Source organism: Oncorhynchus clarkii, chromosome 4 (assembly GCF_045791955.1).
Source record: "Oncorhynchus clarkii lewisi isolate Uvic-CL-2024 chromosome 4, UVic_Ocla_1.0, whole genome shotgun sequence".
Lineage (NCBI taxonomy): Eukaryota > Metazoa > Chordata > Actinopteri > Salmoniformes > Salmonidae > Oncorhynchus > Oncorhynchus clarkii.
In genome coordinates, this window is record NC_092150.1 from 7,193,344 (window position 1) to 7,206,952 (window position 13,609).

A 13,609-nucleotide genomic window follows, 5' to 3' on the forward strand; every position below is an offset into this window, starting at 1 on the left:
TCTGTTAACTCACCTTGTTTGGCTCCTCCATGGCGGTGGCCTGGTATTTCTTCATCCTCTCAAACACAGAGTGGTCGGCACAGCCCCCCTCTGGACCATACTTGTGGGGGTAATCTAAAGGGAGAGAAACACACACGTTTACATTACCTGAAGTAACATTTGTCGCCAGAGAGCGACCCCATAGCCGCCAGAGAGCGACCCCATAGCCGCCAGAGAGCGACCCCATAGCCGCCAGAGAGCGACCCCATAGCCGCCAGAGAGCGACCCCATAGCCGCCAGAGAGCAACTCCATAGTCACCAGAGAGCTACTCTCAGTTCACTCCCTCTGCTCCAGTATGCTTCACAAGTGTCCTAGCAGTTGAATGATTAGTCTACACTACAGATGACTATATGAGGACTTGTACCTTAATATATCAGGTAACATAAGGCACACATTCTCTTAGGCACCACAGCTCAATAAAACAAACTGAGATGCTGCTGTGGTGCCTAAGAGAATGAACGGGGCCCAGCCCTGAGCCTGTCTCTATCCTCCAAAGGGAAAACAAACAAACACTCTCACACAATTAAAAGATGACAAGAGGGTACATCAAAGAGTGTTTGTGTTTTTAATAGAGAAAGGAGATGTATACTCCAGTACACACACATACTACAGTACTTACTGATGTCGTCCTCGTGGTAGATAACTGAATGGAAGGGAACGTCCCGGTCCTTCAGGTATCGCTCAGCTGGCTCTACGTAGAACGTCCCCTGGTACGTCTGGATGAAGCCCTCAAACTTCCCATCCACCACAGACCCATGGCTCAGGGTACCTTTCTCACCTATGGAGAGAGAGGGGGGGGATGAGAAAGCAGGAAACCGGAAAATAAACATTTGAGGAACAGAATCAGAACCAGGAATGAAAGTGATCTACACTGTTCCGGAACAGAACCATTGTTTTAAAAGCATGGGAACTGGTTATTAATGTTATTTTACATTCCGGGTAATTTTTTCCCTCAGTCCAACAGAAAATGCAACAAAGCACCTATGCAAAGCCCTCTGTCACTCAGAAACTTCTTCCAGTATCTGCCTGCAGCAGGAAATCTTTACCCGTATGTGTGTATGTGTAGGCTACCTGTCCCTCCCCCTCTCTCTGAAGCATAGTGTCATGAAGTTGGCCTGATGGGGGAGGTTTATGACCCCCATAAATACCTTTCCCCTTTTTCCTCTCTCTACTCTACCGATGTGACTATTGAGAATCGCTTTGGAGAGTCTGGTAACATCAAAAGGTGGGAAACTGAACCATATTTCAGTAATCCAACCAGTTGAAAATATGTGTTGGTACTTAATGAATATGATGTCAGATCAGTTGGCGTCTGAGACATTATTACTGATAAGACAACATAAACTGTATCTTGGAAAGTCTACACATTCTAGTTATCAGATTCACATGGAATTGTTGTGCAATTTAAATGTTTAAATATTAAACTATTTATGAAAATATTAAATGTAATTGTAGCTCCTAAATGAGAGAATTGGTTTTCATGAGTGAACTATGCTCAACTCAGTGGCCCCGCCTATGTGAATAGACACGGGTTGTAAACTATGAAACACGGCCCTCTCTCCCAACCCTATATAAGCCCCTTTACGAAAATGTAACTTCCTGTTCCAAGGACGTGTGGACTTGAGGTCCCCACGTTGAAAGGACAAAGACCACCTACAGAACTAAGCCAACCTCAGCAAGAACCTAACGAAATTAGCATTGAATTTCAATCTGAAGGTGACGACCTACACGCCAGAAGGATGAATTTCGATTATACCAGCCAGAATATAGCATGAGCATATAGCATGGCAACTTGGTATGAACTTTGAACTCTTATTCACTAAAGAAGTGATACCTCCCAGCCATGCGTTAGCGCAGACGTGGGCTAGAAGAGGACGGACAGAGTATCTATCCTACCACACGACGACGGTACTACCAAGTATTCATTCTAACACCGGACATTCTTCAAAGGACAACCCGGCCCTCCATCTACGACCAACAGATCGAAGCGCAGCTCAGAGTAAATATTTATTGCATTTTCCTTTTCCAAATGGGCGGTTAGTTAGAATGCATAAGATTCTGTATTTACGATAGAGTAGCTGCCTACGGCCCGATAGAGACATAGCTTCTCCCTTTGTTCCTTGGTCTTCCTTTAATTCAAAACCCAACCCCCTTTCTTTGTGTAACGAGCCGTCATATCTGTTCCGTTCGCTAGGGACGTTTTCCTTTATGACATAATTTGTAATCAATGTATGATCCACTCTGTGTAGATGTAATTCTGTGTGATTATTTAGGTATTTAGTAAACAAATAATTAAACCAAAAGATGCCTGCATCTTTGTAGTAGCTGTGTGTATTGATATACCATTCAAAGTGTAATTAATAACTTCACCATGCTCAAAGGGATATTCAATGTCTGCTTTTAAAAAGTTTACAGATCTACAGATTGGTGTCCTTTGCGAGGCATTGGGAAAACCGCCCTCATTTTTGTGGTTGAATCGGTGTTTGAAATTCACTGCTTGACTTAGCAAACTTACAGATATAATTGTATGTGAACCCCGTTCAGCTAGCGGAACCCCTCGCCAAGAGCCAATGAAATTGCAGGGCGCCAAATACAAATCAACAGAAATCTCATAAATCAAATTTCTCAAACATAAAAGTATTAGTCACCATTTTAAAGATAACATTCTCGTTAATCCAGCCAATGTCTGATTTCAAAAATGCTTTACAGCGAAAGCTCCACAAACGATTATGTTAGGGCACCACCAACTCACAGAAAAACCCAGCCATTTTTCCAGCCAAAGAGAGGAGTCACAAAAAGCACAAATGGAAATAAAATGAATCACTAACCTTTGATGATCTTCATCAGATGACACTCATAGGACTTCATGTTACACAATACATGTATGTTTTATTCAGTAAAGTTCATATTTATATCCAAAACTCTTAATTTACATTTGCGTGTTATGTTCAGTAGTTCCAAAACATACAGTGATATTGCAGAGAGCCACATGAATTCACAGAAATACTCATTATAAATGTTGATGAAAATTCAAGTGTTATGCATGGAACTTTAGATACACTTCTCCTTAATGCAACAGCTGTGTCAGATTTCAAAAAAACTTTAAGGAAAAAGCATAACCTGAGAACGGCGCTCAGAGCCCAAACCAGCCAAAAGAAATATCAGCCATGTTACGCAGTCAACATTAGTCATAAATAGCATTATAAATATTCACCTACCTTTGATGATCTTCATCAGAATGCACTCCCAGGAATCGCAGTTCCACAATAAATGCTTGTTTTGTTCGATAATGTCCATCATTTATGTCCATTTATGTCCAAATAGCTTCTTTTGTTAGGGCGTTTTGTAAACAAATCCAAAAGCGTGTTCAGGTCCAGTCGGACGAAAAGTTCAAAAAGTTATATTACAGGTCGAAGAAACTTGTCAAACTAAGTATAGAATCAACCTTTAGGATGTTTTTATCATAAATGTTCAATAATGCTCCAACCGGAGAATTCCATTGTCTGTAGGAAAGCAATGGAACGAGAAATATCTCATGTGAAATGCGTGTGACTGAGATATCTCATGTGAAATGCGTGTGACTGAGATATCTCATGTGAAATGCGAACGAGGCTGCTGTCAGACCCCTTAGTCAAACAGCCCCCATCCGGCCCCCCTTCACACGAGAAGCCCGAAACAACGTTCTAAAGACGGTTGACATCTAGTGGAAGCCTTAGGAAGTGCGACATAACCCTTATCCCACTGTGAATTCGATAGGGGCTGAGTTCAAAAACTAAAAACCTCAGATTTTCCAATTCCTGTTTGGATTTTTTTTCTCAGGTTTTTGCCTGCCATATGAGTTGTTATACTCACAGACATCATTTTTAGAAACTTCAGTGTTTCCTATCCAATACTACTAATAATATGCATATATTAGCATCTGGGACTGAGTAGGAGGTAGTTCACTATGGGCATGCTATTCATCCAAAAGTGAAAATGCTGTCCCCCTATCCCAAAGAAGTTCAGGCGTAGTGTGTGTAGACCAGTGACACATCTTAATATAACAAGAAAATAAAAGTCAAGGGGTGTGAATGCTCTCTGAATGCACTGTAGTAAAATCAGTCCTCACCATATATTTCTCCAGTGTAGATATGAGAGGTGTCATAGTTCACCTCCTGTCCTCCCATGTCGACCTTCAGGTCCTCAGCAAACAGACTGGTGTCTCTCTTCATCCTCAGGTTAAAATGTCTGACAGACAAGAAACAGAGGTGAAGTACCAAGCTATTCATGCCACATTTCTGTATGGTTTATCTGAGTAGGGACCGATACAAACACATTGACTTGTTGATTAAACAACCACCTGATGTGTGTGTGTGTGTGTGTGTATAGATATATACACACACACACACACACAAATATGTTTAGTTACAAGCTATAGCTGTTGCAGCAGCTACTCTTCCTGGGGTCCACAATATGTCCATAAACGGAGCCAAAGAAAAGGCACAGGCCTAGTAGCACTAAGACATGAGCTGTTTCGTGCTTGTGGAGAGACGGATCTGAACAAACTAGCAAAGTTGGGAAGACACGTTCTGAAACATCTGTCTTTCATAATGTCTTGTTTACCATTCTGAGTACACCACCGAGATGCAACGTTTCAGCTACGTTTCAAACCCCTTACTCCTGTGACCCTGTATTAATGTATATTGAGAATATAATGTCTGTTCTATAGAATATATTTCTATGGTCTGAACATTGCAATACTATGGCTCAAGTTGTTATTGTAAAAACATTTTTTTTTTTAATAAAGTGTTTGTGTTCTCAATAACATAGGCCAACCTGATTACATAAATTAAATAATAAATACAAATATAAGAAACTCTGGATGGAACTAGGTCTTTATTTTTCAGGACTCGGGAGAAAATAAAATGCAAATGAAAGCGAGACGCGGAGATAAAAGACAAGGACATCGGCTCAGCTGAAAATAAAAACATTTATTCTACTTTCTTTTTTTTTTCTTTTGCATTTCTTTTTTTCTCTCCTGAAAGACGGTGAAAGAGCAGTAAACATTCCAACACCAACAGAGAAATGAGGTCATCTTAAAAACAGTGTGGCTTTACTGCATTTTTAAATTATGTTTGGGGGGGGGGAACACATTGTAAATAATTGAAGAACTTAATTCATTACTTTCTGTATGGCTCCTCAAACACTAGAACAGTGAAAGAAAATACATTTTGAGTTGGCCAATCAGGGACCTCTCCCAAAATAAAACTACAAGGAGGTCTGTATAGCCTGAATACCAAAAGAGTCCCATCTGGAGGAAACCTGGCACCAAACCCTGCGGTGAAGCATGGTGATGGCAGCATCATGCCGTGGGGATGTTTTTCAACGTCAGGGAAAGAGACATCAACAACTCGTCCACGGGTGCCCAGTGTGGCGCTCCCTGCTCCAACTGGGTGCCCAGTGTGGCACCCCCTGCTCCAACCGGGCGCCCAGTGTGGCACCCCCTGCTCCAACCGGGCGCCCAGTGTGGCGCCCCCTGCTCCAACCTCCAAGCATGTTGGTGTGTCTTTGAGATACGTCTTCTTGGTTGAATTGCTGCAAAGAAACCACTACTAAAAGGACACCAATAAGAAAAGACTTGCTTGGACCAAGAAACACGAGCAATGGACATTAGACCGGTGGAAATCTGTCCTTTGATCTGATGAGTCCAAATTTGAGATTTTTGGTTCCAACCGCCAAGTTTTTGTCAGACGCAGAGTAGGTGAATGGATGATCTCCACATGTGTGGTTCCCACTGTGAAGCATGGAGGTGGTGATGTGATAGTGCTTTGCTGGTGACACTGTCAGTGATTTATTTGGAATTCAAGACACACTTCACCAGCATGGCTCGCACAGCATTCTGCAGTAATACGCCATCTCATCATTTGTTTTTCAACAGGACAATGACCCAACACACCTCCAGGATGTGTAAGGGCTATTTGACCAAGGAGAGTGATTCATTGCTGTATTAGATGACCTGGCCTCTACAAATCACCCAACCTCAACCCAATTGAGATGGTTTGGGATGAGTTGGACAGCAGAGTGAAGGAAAAGCAATCAACAAGTGCTCAGCATATGTGGGAACTCCTTCAAGACTGTTGGAAAAGCATTGCAGGTGAAGCTGGTTGGGAGAATGCCAAGAGTGTGCAAAGCTGTCATTGAGGCAAAGGGTGGCTACTTTGAAGAATCTAAAATCTATTTTGATTTGTTTAATTAACACTTTTGGGTTATTGCATGACTCCATGTGTGTTATTTCATAGTTGATGTCTTCACTATTATTCTACAGTAAAAATAAAGAAAAACCCTTGAATGAGTAGGTGTGTACAAACTTTTGACTGGTACTATCTATCTATATATCTATATATATATATATACTGCTCAAAAAAATTAAGGGAACACTAAAACAACACAATGTAACTCCAAGTCAATCACACTTCTGTGAAATCAAAATTTCCACTTAGGAAGCAACACTGATTGACAATAAATTTCACATGCTGTTGTGCAAATGGAATAGACAACAGGTGGAAATAATAGGCAATTAGCAAGACACCCCCAATAAAGGAGTGGTTCTGCAGGTGGTGACCAGAGACCACTTCTCAGTTCCTATGCTTCCTGGCTGATGTTTTGGTCATTTTTGAATGCTGGCGGTGCTTTCACTCTAGTGGTAGCATGAGACGGAGTCTACAACCCACACAAGTGGCTCAGGTAGTGTAGCTCATCCAGGATGGCACATCAATGCGAGCTGTGGCAAGAAGGTTTGCTGTGTCTGTCAGCGTAGTGTCCAGAGCATGGAGGCGCTACCAGGAGAGGCCAGTACATCAGGAGACGTGGAGGAGGCCGTAGGAGGGCAACAACCCAGCAGCAGGACCGCTACCTCCGCCTTTGTGCAAGGAGGAGCAGGAGGAGCACTTCCAGAGCCCTGCAAAATGACCTCCAGCAGGCCACAAATGTGCATGTGTCTGCTCAAACGGTCAGAAACAGACTCCATGAGGGTGGTATTAGGGCCCGACGTCTACAGGTGGGGGTTGTGCTTACAGCCCAACACTGTGCAGGATGTTTGGCATTTGCCAGAGAACACCAAGATTGGCAAATTCGCCACTGGCGCCCTGTGCTCTTTACAGATGAAAGCCGGTTCACACTGAGCACATGTGACGGACGTGACAGTGTGTAAACGCCGTGGAGAACGTTCTGCTGCCTGCAACATCCTCCAGCATGACCGGTTTGGCGGTGGGTCAGTCATGGTGTGGGGTGGCATTTCTTTGGGGGGGGGGGGGGGGGGGGGGGGCCGCACAGCCCTCCATGTGCTCGCCAGAGGTAGCCTGACTGCCAGTAGGTACCGAGATGAGATCCTCAGACCCCTTGTGAGACCATATGCTGGTGCGGTTGGCCCTGGGTTCCTCCTAATGCAAGACAATGCTAGACCTCATGTGGCTGGAGTGTGTCAGCAGTTCCTGCAAGAGGAAGGCATTGATGCTATGGACTGGCCCGCCCGTTCCCCAGACCTGAATCCAATTGAGCACATCTGGGACATCATGTCTCGCTCAGTATTTAATAATAATATTTCATTCATTCAGATCAAGGATGTGTTCTTTTTATTGTTCCCTTTATTTTTTTTTGAGCAGTGTATATATATGTTGACTCCAATGCTTCCCACAGTTGTGTCAAGTTGGCTGAATGTCCTTTAGATGGTGGACCATTCTTGATACACACGGGAAACTGTTGAGTGTGAAAGACCCAGCAGAGTTGCAGTTCATGACACACTCAAACCGGTGCGCCTGGCACCTACTATCATACCCTGTTTAAAAGGCACTTAAATATTTGATCTTGCCCATTCACCCTCTGAATGGCACACATACACAATCCATGTCTCAATTGTCTCAAGGCTTAAATATTCTACCTTAACCTCTTAAATGTAATTGCAAAATTTAGACATAACCAAAAGTAACTGTTTTTCATGTGTAATTACATGTTTCAGACATGCAGAAACTTGGATATCTGGAAAGAAGACATCAAGATTATGAAGAAATTATCAGAGTATAGATATGAGCGACATAGTTCAAAATACACAAGACCAAGCACACACAAAATAACCATCTTTCATTGAAAATAAGTGAATTATTGATGACAAGAGCTGGAAACACAGATGGCTTCCACAACATGTGAACAATATCAACAACAGAAAAAATGGGATCGATAGAACTAACAACTAGAAATGGGCAGATGTTTTAGTAAGTGGTGTCAGGTGTGGTCACGGGGACGTTTTCAAGTGTCCCTAAACGTCTCCAAAGTGCACTAAGTCTGTAAATTCGATCATTCCAGTGCTATTACATATTTCAAATCCCTAAATGATATTTGCTCAGTCTAAAAACACAATTTCTACCATATCAACCTCACTCAAGCATAGTGGTGGTGTTATGGGATATCCAGGGTACATTCGAGTGTCCTTTCAACCTCTCCAAAGTACCCGAATGTGTAAATTGCACTGTTTTTGCACACTAAAATGTGCCTTAAAGTTATTTTTCACTATAAAAACTACATTTCTACAACGCCAGCCTCTCTCAAACATTGTGATGGTGTCGGGGGGACATACGGATGCAAGCAGGCAAAATCATATTTTTGATGCGCAAAGATAGTCACTCGGTGGACTTTCGATGTTGCCCTTAAGTCAAACATCAGATAATAGGCTAGATTTGTTCCTACCAACCTAAGGATTCATTTAATACTCTCCCATGTAGCTATAGTTCAAACACAGACCAAACCAAAGCTTACCTTTTGTCTCTCAGGGCTGGTGATCAATAACGGTAGATCACAGCCAGACAAATAAGACCTTCTCATGATCCGAGGAGTCCTGGCTTTTGGTGTGAATCAACGTATTTCCCGGGTTTATTTGGTTTATGCTTCACAACGCTAACAGGAATGATGGTAGCAGCCATCTTGAAATGTGGTCATCGGCTCGGGCCTGCCTTTATAAACCCATATATGGTAGTAAGTCATACCAAAGATTTGAAGGCACTGATCACCTGGTCAGTCTGTCAGCGTATATTAGGGACTCTGACAATGCTCGTTCTGATATTTCTTAATTTCTTTGTTTTTATTTTTGTGGACTTGTGTATATTGCTTTATATTGTTATTACTACATTGTTGGGGGCTAGAAACGTAAACATGTAGCTGCACCTGCGATAACATGTGTAAAGCCACCAGTAACATTTTATTTGAAATAGAACTAAATTGATTGAACAAATGTATTTCAATATGATTGATATAGGCCTATAGCCTACTGTTTATATTTGGGGATTTCATTTGAAGTGTCTTTCTATATGTCACCTGTTTGTATCAATTACAAAGACATTGGCAACTTTGTATTTGTAGTCAACTCTGTTCTGAAATTATCTGCGGTCACAGGGAGATGGCTAAACCATGTGATTCTATGTTTAGCAGAAATCTGTGTGTATATAATGACGTTGGAGGGCAAAAAAAAATAATCTAACGACACACTTAGCTGTTCTACGGGTGGTCCGAGGCAGGCGTTAGATTACCAGCGTTTTCAACATTAATAACAACGGTTTTGGGACACCGCTCTAACGACGCTCCTACGAAGGTTCTAACGATGAACTAAGCCTTAAGATGGTTTTGTGAAACTGGGCCCTGGTATCAGGCTAAATTAATTCCAAGCCAGGACTCAGAGCTTTAGAGACTCCTGCTTTTCAGAACAGCTGCAGACATCCTCCTCTCCTTCTGTATTTATTTGTTTCCACAGCTTCCATCTCTGTTAAGCAGTAGCATCTGAGAATAGGACCAATGGGAGCACCAGGCTTTGCCACTGGCAGAATGAGAGGCCTAGTCCCCTCCCTGCCAAGCTAGCAACAGATCTGAGTTCAAATAGTATTTGAAGTTTTTTTTAAATACTTTGAGCGTTTGCTCTGGCCTCCTAAGAGTGCTAGATAAGCCGGGTTTGCCATTGGGGGCCAACTCTAATGAGCAATTAAGCCAGGCAAGCTCAATCAAGCACAGATAAAGTATTTGAAATTATTTTAAATAGTATTTGAACCCAGGTCTGACTAACCGCCAGATGGTCTCGGCTGGGTCTCGACTGGGCACAGCGCTGGGAGAGAACAGAGCACTTCGCTCTCCCACAAAGCCAGGCAAGGCTTGTTTAGAAGGTACAGGATATTCATAATTTAGGCTATGTTCTATGAAAATAATTAAAGATGAAAACAAGGCTAAACAACAATAATGCCTATGTTTTTGAGGAACATCACAGTTCAGTTATTTAGGAACAAGACTCATCTTGAAGATGAGGTTCACTCCTGATACTTCATTTAGACTTAACAAAATAAACTACATCACAAAAACAGACACACAGACATACAAGCACAGTGAACAAGTCTGGGACACTAACCTTCCGTGTGCGTGGAAGTCTAGATGGAGAAATGTGTCTTGGTGGTGGAGGGCCCTCTTGGCTCTCAGGTGCTTGTCCTGTAACTCATAGGTGTTATAGGACAGACCCTCGTAGTGACGCACATACTTGTTCAGGGGGTTCCCATAATGATAACCTGGAGAGATGATAACACAGAGGAACTAAGACCCACTAGAACAACAACACCACACAGGACACCTCTACAAACCACAGGCTGTAAGCTGAATATTAAACAACAATTCTATAATTCGTTATCTTCTTCGATGCCTAGCTATAATCAACAAGTCATATAAAGATAGTAGCATCTAACTTGAAAAAGACTGAAAACGTGACAGCACACTAGCCCTCATAACATCCATGATCCTACATTATTCTAGCCAAGCCTGGAAACACAATACTCTACTCATTCAGAACAAAAGGCACATTCTGTTTGGAATTACATAGGATTCCTGATTTGTGAAAGGCCACCATAACGCCTGGCTCCCCCCTCCCCAATGACTAAAACTATCAAAGACGACAAGTGTCGTCACATTGTTGCAAAGGAGTGGTAGTTCATTGAGCGTACAGCCTAGTCTACATCCACGGTTCTCCCAATGATTTATTAACAAGGTGGTGCTGCTGAGTACACCTGTAACTGACAAAAACAATCTATTTTGGGTGTGGTGTCTGTCCTTAAAATGATAACAAATAAAGTGAATCTATTACGGAATTAGAATCTATTACGGGAATAGAATCTGGGCCTATTTCTATGTCTATGTCCGTAAAAGGCCAGGCGATTATTGCAATCTCAGTCTGAACCCTATAAATAAATCAACTGGATGTCATCATAAAAGGCTTTAACATGGATTATAACTGAATTAGTATCACTCAGACCTGGGCTCAAACACTATTTAAAATCATTCCAAATACTTTGTCTGTGCTCGATTGAGATTGCCTGGCTTAATGGACCAATAGAATAGTGCCAAAAGTGCAAACCCCAACCCATCTAGCATCTCAGGCAGGCTAGAGCAAAGGCTGAAAAGTATTTGAATAGTGTTTGAACCCAGGTCTGCCATCACTAACAGGAGCAGGTGTTTATTTGTGTGCCTGCTCCCAGCTACGTTCGTAGGCTTTTCATTTTAGAGCTCATGATGTCATTACGGTAGGTAGGCCAAATACTACATAGGATAGGAGGTCGATGACACCTAAATTGGGGAGGACGGGCTCGTCGTAATGACTTGGGCGTAATGGTATCAAATACATCAAACAAATCGTTTCCATGTGTTTGATGCCATTCCAGTTACTCCGTACCAGACGTTATTAATAGCTGTCCTCCCCTCCGGAGCCTCCACTGCTATATAGCTACAAGCCTGGGCATACTCTTCTATTTTCTGCTCCCTACATTTGCATGATAAAATATTAAACTCTGACCATTAAAATGTTTCATTGTAGTTGTAATAGCTTTAAGAGACTTAGGCTATTTCCTATTGAGTCGTTTCAGATTGGGGGTAGTTGGACAAATACAATCTGGATGCTGTTTGTTAGATATTTTTTTCCACAGCAGTTGGACCATATACTATTAAGTGAACCATGAAACACATTCAAAGCTGTAGAATCAATTCTGTGTGTGATTAGCATAATGTCAACAAGAACATCGCATTGAAAACATACAGTGGGTTGCCTCGATCGATTACGCGATCAGAATGCTGTTCATGGAAAGTAAGGAAATAGCTGTATTCTCATGAATACTATTGTATCGTTCTACCAGTGTGGGCTGGTGGGAGGAGTTATAAAACGGGCTCACTGTAAAGGCCGGAATGGAACACTAAAACACGACAGATATTGAAAGCATCTTTGACTCCGTTCCAAATAATCCATTCCAGCCATTACTACTGTATTCATCGAATAGCTACAACATAATATATTGGCGCTAGCTACTGCCATTGGAAAGCTAATAGCTAGCTAACAAAGATCGAATATGTTCTTACTAGGGAGCCATTGGCTTTGGGTCAAACATGTACAAAAAAAAAATAAAGTTGTCAACAGGCATAGTTAGCTAATTACCTGGCAAGATCCCTAGTTAGCTAACTGTTGTTGCTAAAAAAACGATGCTAAATTAGCTGGCTAACTAGCTACTATGCTAGCTAATGTTGATAGAAAGTGGGACAGCCCATCATTGCAAAATGTAGTATTGACGTGGTGCAAAAAAAAAACAATACCGACCGACAGCACTGCAAATATTGCAAGCTAAATCAGATTGCCCAAATCGCTTTGCTCGTTCGTGCCAAGACAACAGATTCCACCTGATTTCTCATAACAATGGCACCCCCGCAAGCTAGTTAGCTAGTAGTCTTATCGTAACCATCCATATAAATAGTAAAGTCTCGTTTAAAGAAAACTAGCTTCCGCCAAGCTTAACATAAAATCTATTTTTTTACAACTATATAGCTTTGTGGTTTGGAGTTTGTGTCATAAGGGACACTAGAGGCATCTTCACAACGACCAGGCCTATGTTAGCTTTCTTAGCCTAGCCTGCTAGCCATTCGCTCGAACGCTGTCTTTGCCTGGCTACTCTTCCCTTCGTGAATGTAGCCCGCTAAACGCTTCGCGATACAATACAAATGCTCTCACTCACCCTGGGTGTAATTTATTAAGTAGACGAAACAGAAGAATTTGACGACAAGCATATCTGCTAAGTCCATTGTTAGAGCATTGATACCGTGATCACTTTGTCCTTGTTTAGGCTCAGACGCCCTGCCTGTGTTGATCGCAGCTTCCTCTCCTCCTCGCCTGCCCTCTCTTTCACGCCCCGACGTCAGACGTAGGGATGGAGGATTCTCCCTTCCCCCATCATTATGGAGTGACAGATTGGGAAAACGGGATACCTAGTCAGGTGTACAACTGAATGCAATTCCAACTATTGTAACATATATTTCAGGTAATGTTTCAAAAAGTACAACGCAAGTCCATCAGGTCATTCTTCTACTCATTGCTGACTAAATAGGACAAAAAAGCCTTTTCCCCGGCATCACCAGACACTAAGAAAGTTAACATTTTCACATTCAACCAGATTTATTAGAGATATTATTTTATTTACATATTAGACAGTTATTGTATAAAATACAGTCATTAAAGCGCATTGTGTTTCCCCCCCC

The 13,609-nt window shown here is 42.1% G+C and overlaps 1 protein-coding gene across 2 annotated transcripts in view; it reads right to left on the reverse strand.

The window, feature by feature from the left end:
* LOC139406353 (disintegrin and metalloproteinase domain-containing protein 10-like) overlaps positions 1-13,240 on the reverse strand; it is a 30,574-nt gene extending 17,334 nt beyond the window's left edge. For both annotated transcript variants that reach the window (XM_071148867.1, XM_071148866.1), the window contains exons 1-5: positions 13,090-13,240; positions 10,458-10,611; positions 4,149-4,267; positions 660-818; positions 14-114 (exon numbers count right to left, since the gene is read on the reverse strand). In XM_071148867.1, the coding sequence (XP_071004968.1) occupies positions 14-114; positions 660-818; positions 4,149-4,267; positions 10,458-10,611; positions 13,090-13,156 (600 nt within the window). In that variant the 5' untranslated portion in view covers positions 13,157-13,240. The remainder of the gene's footprint in view (positions 1-13; positions 115-659; positions 819-4,148; positions 4,268-10,457; positions 10,612-13,089) is intronic.
* Positions 13,241-13,609: the final 369 nt, after the last annotated feature.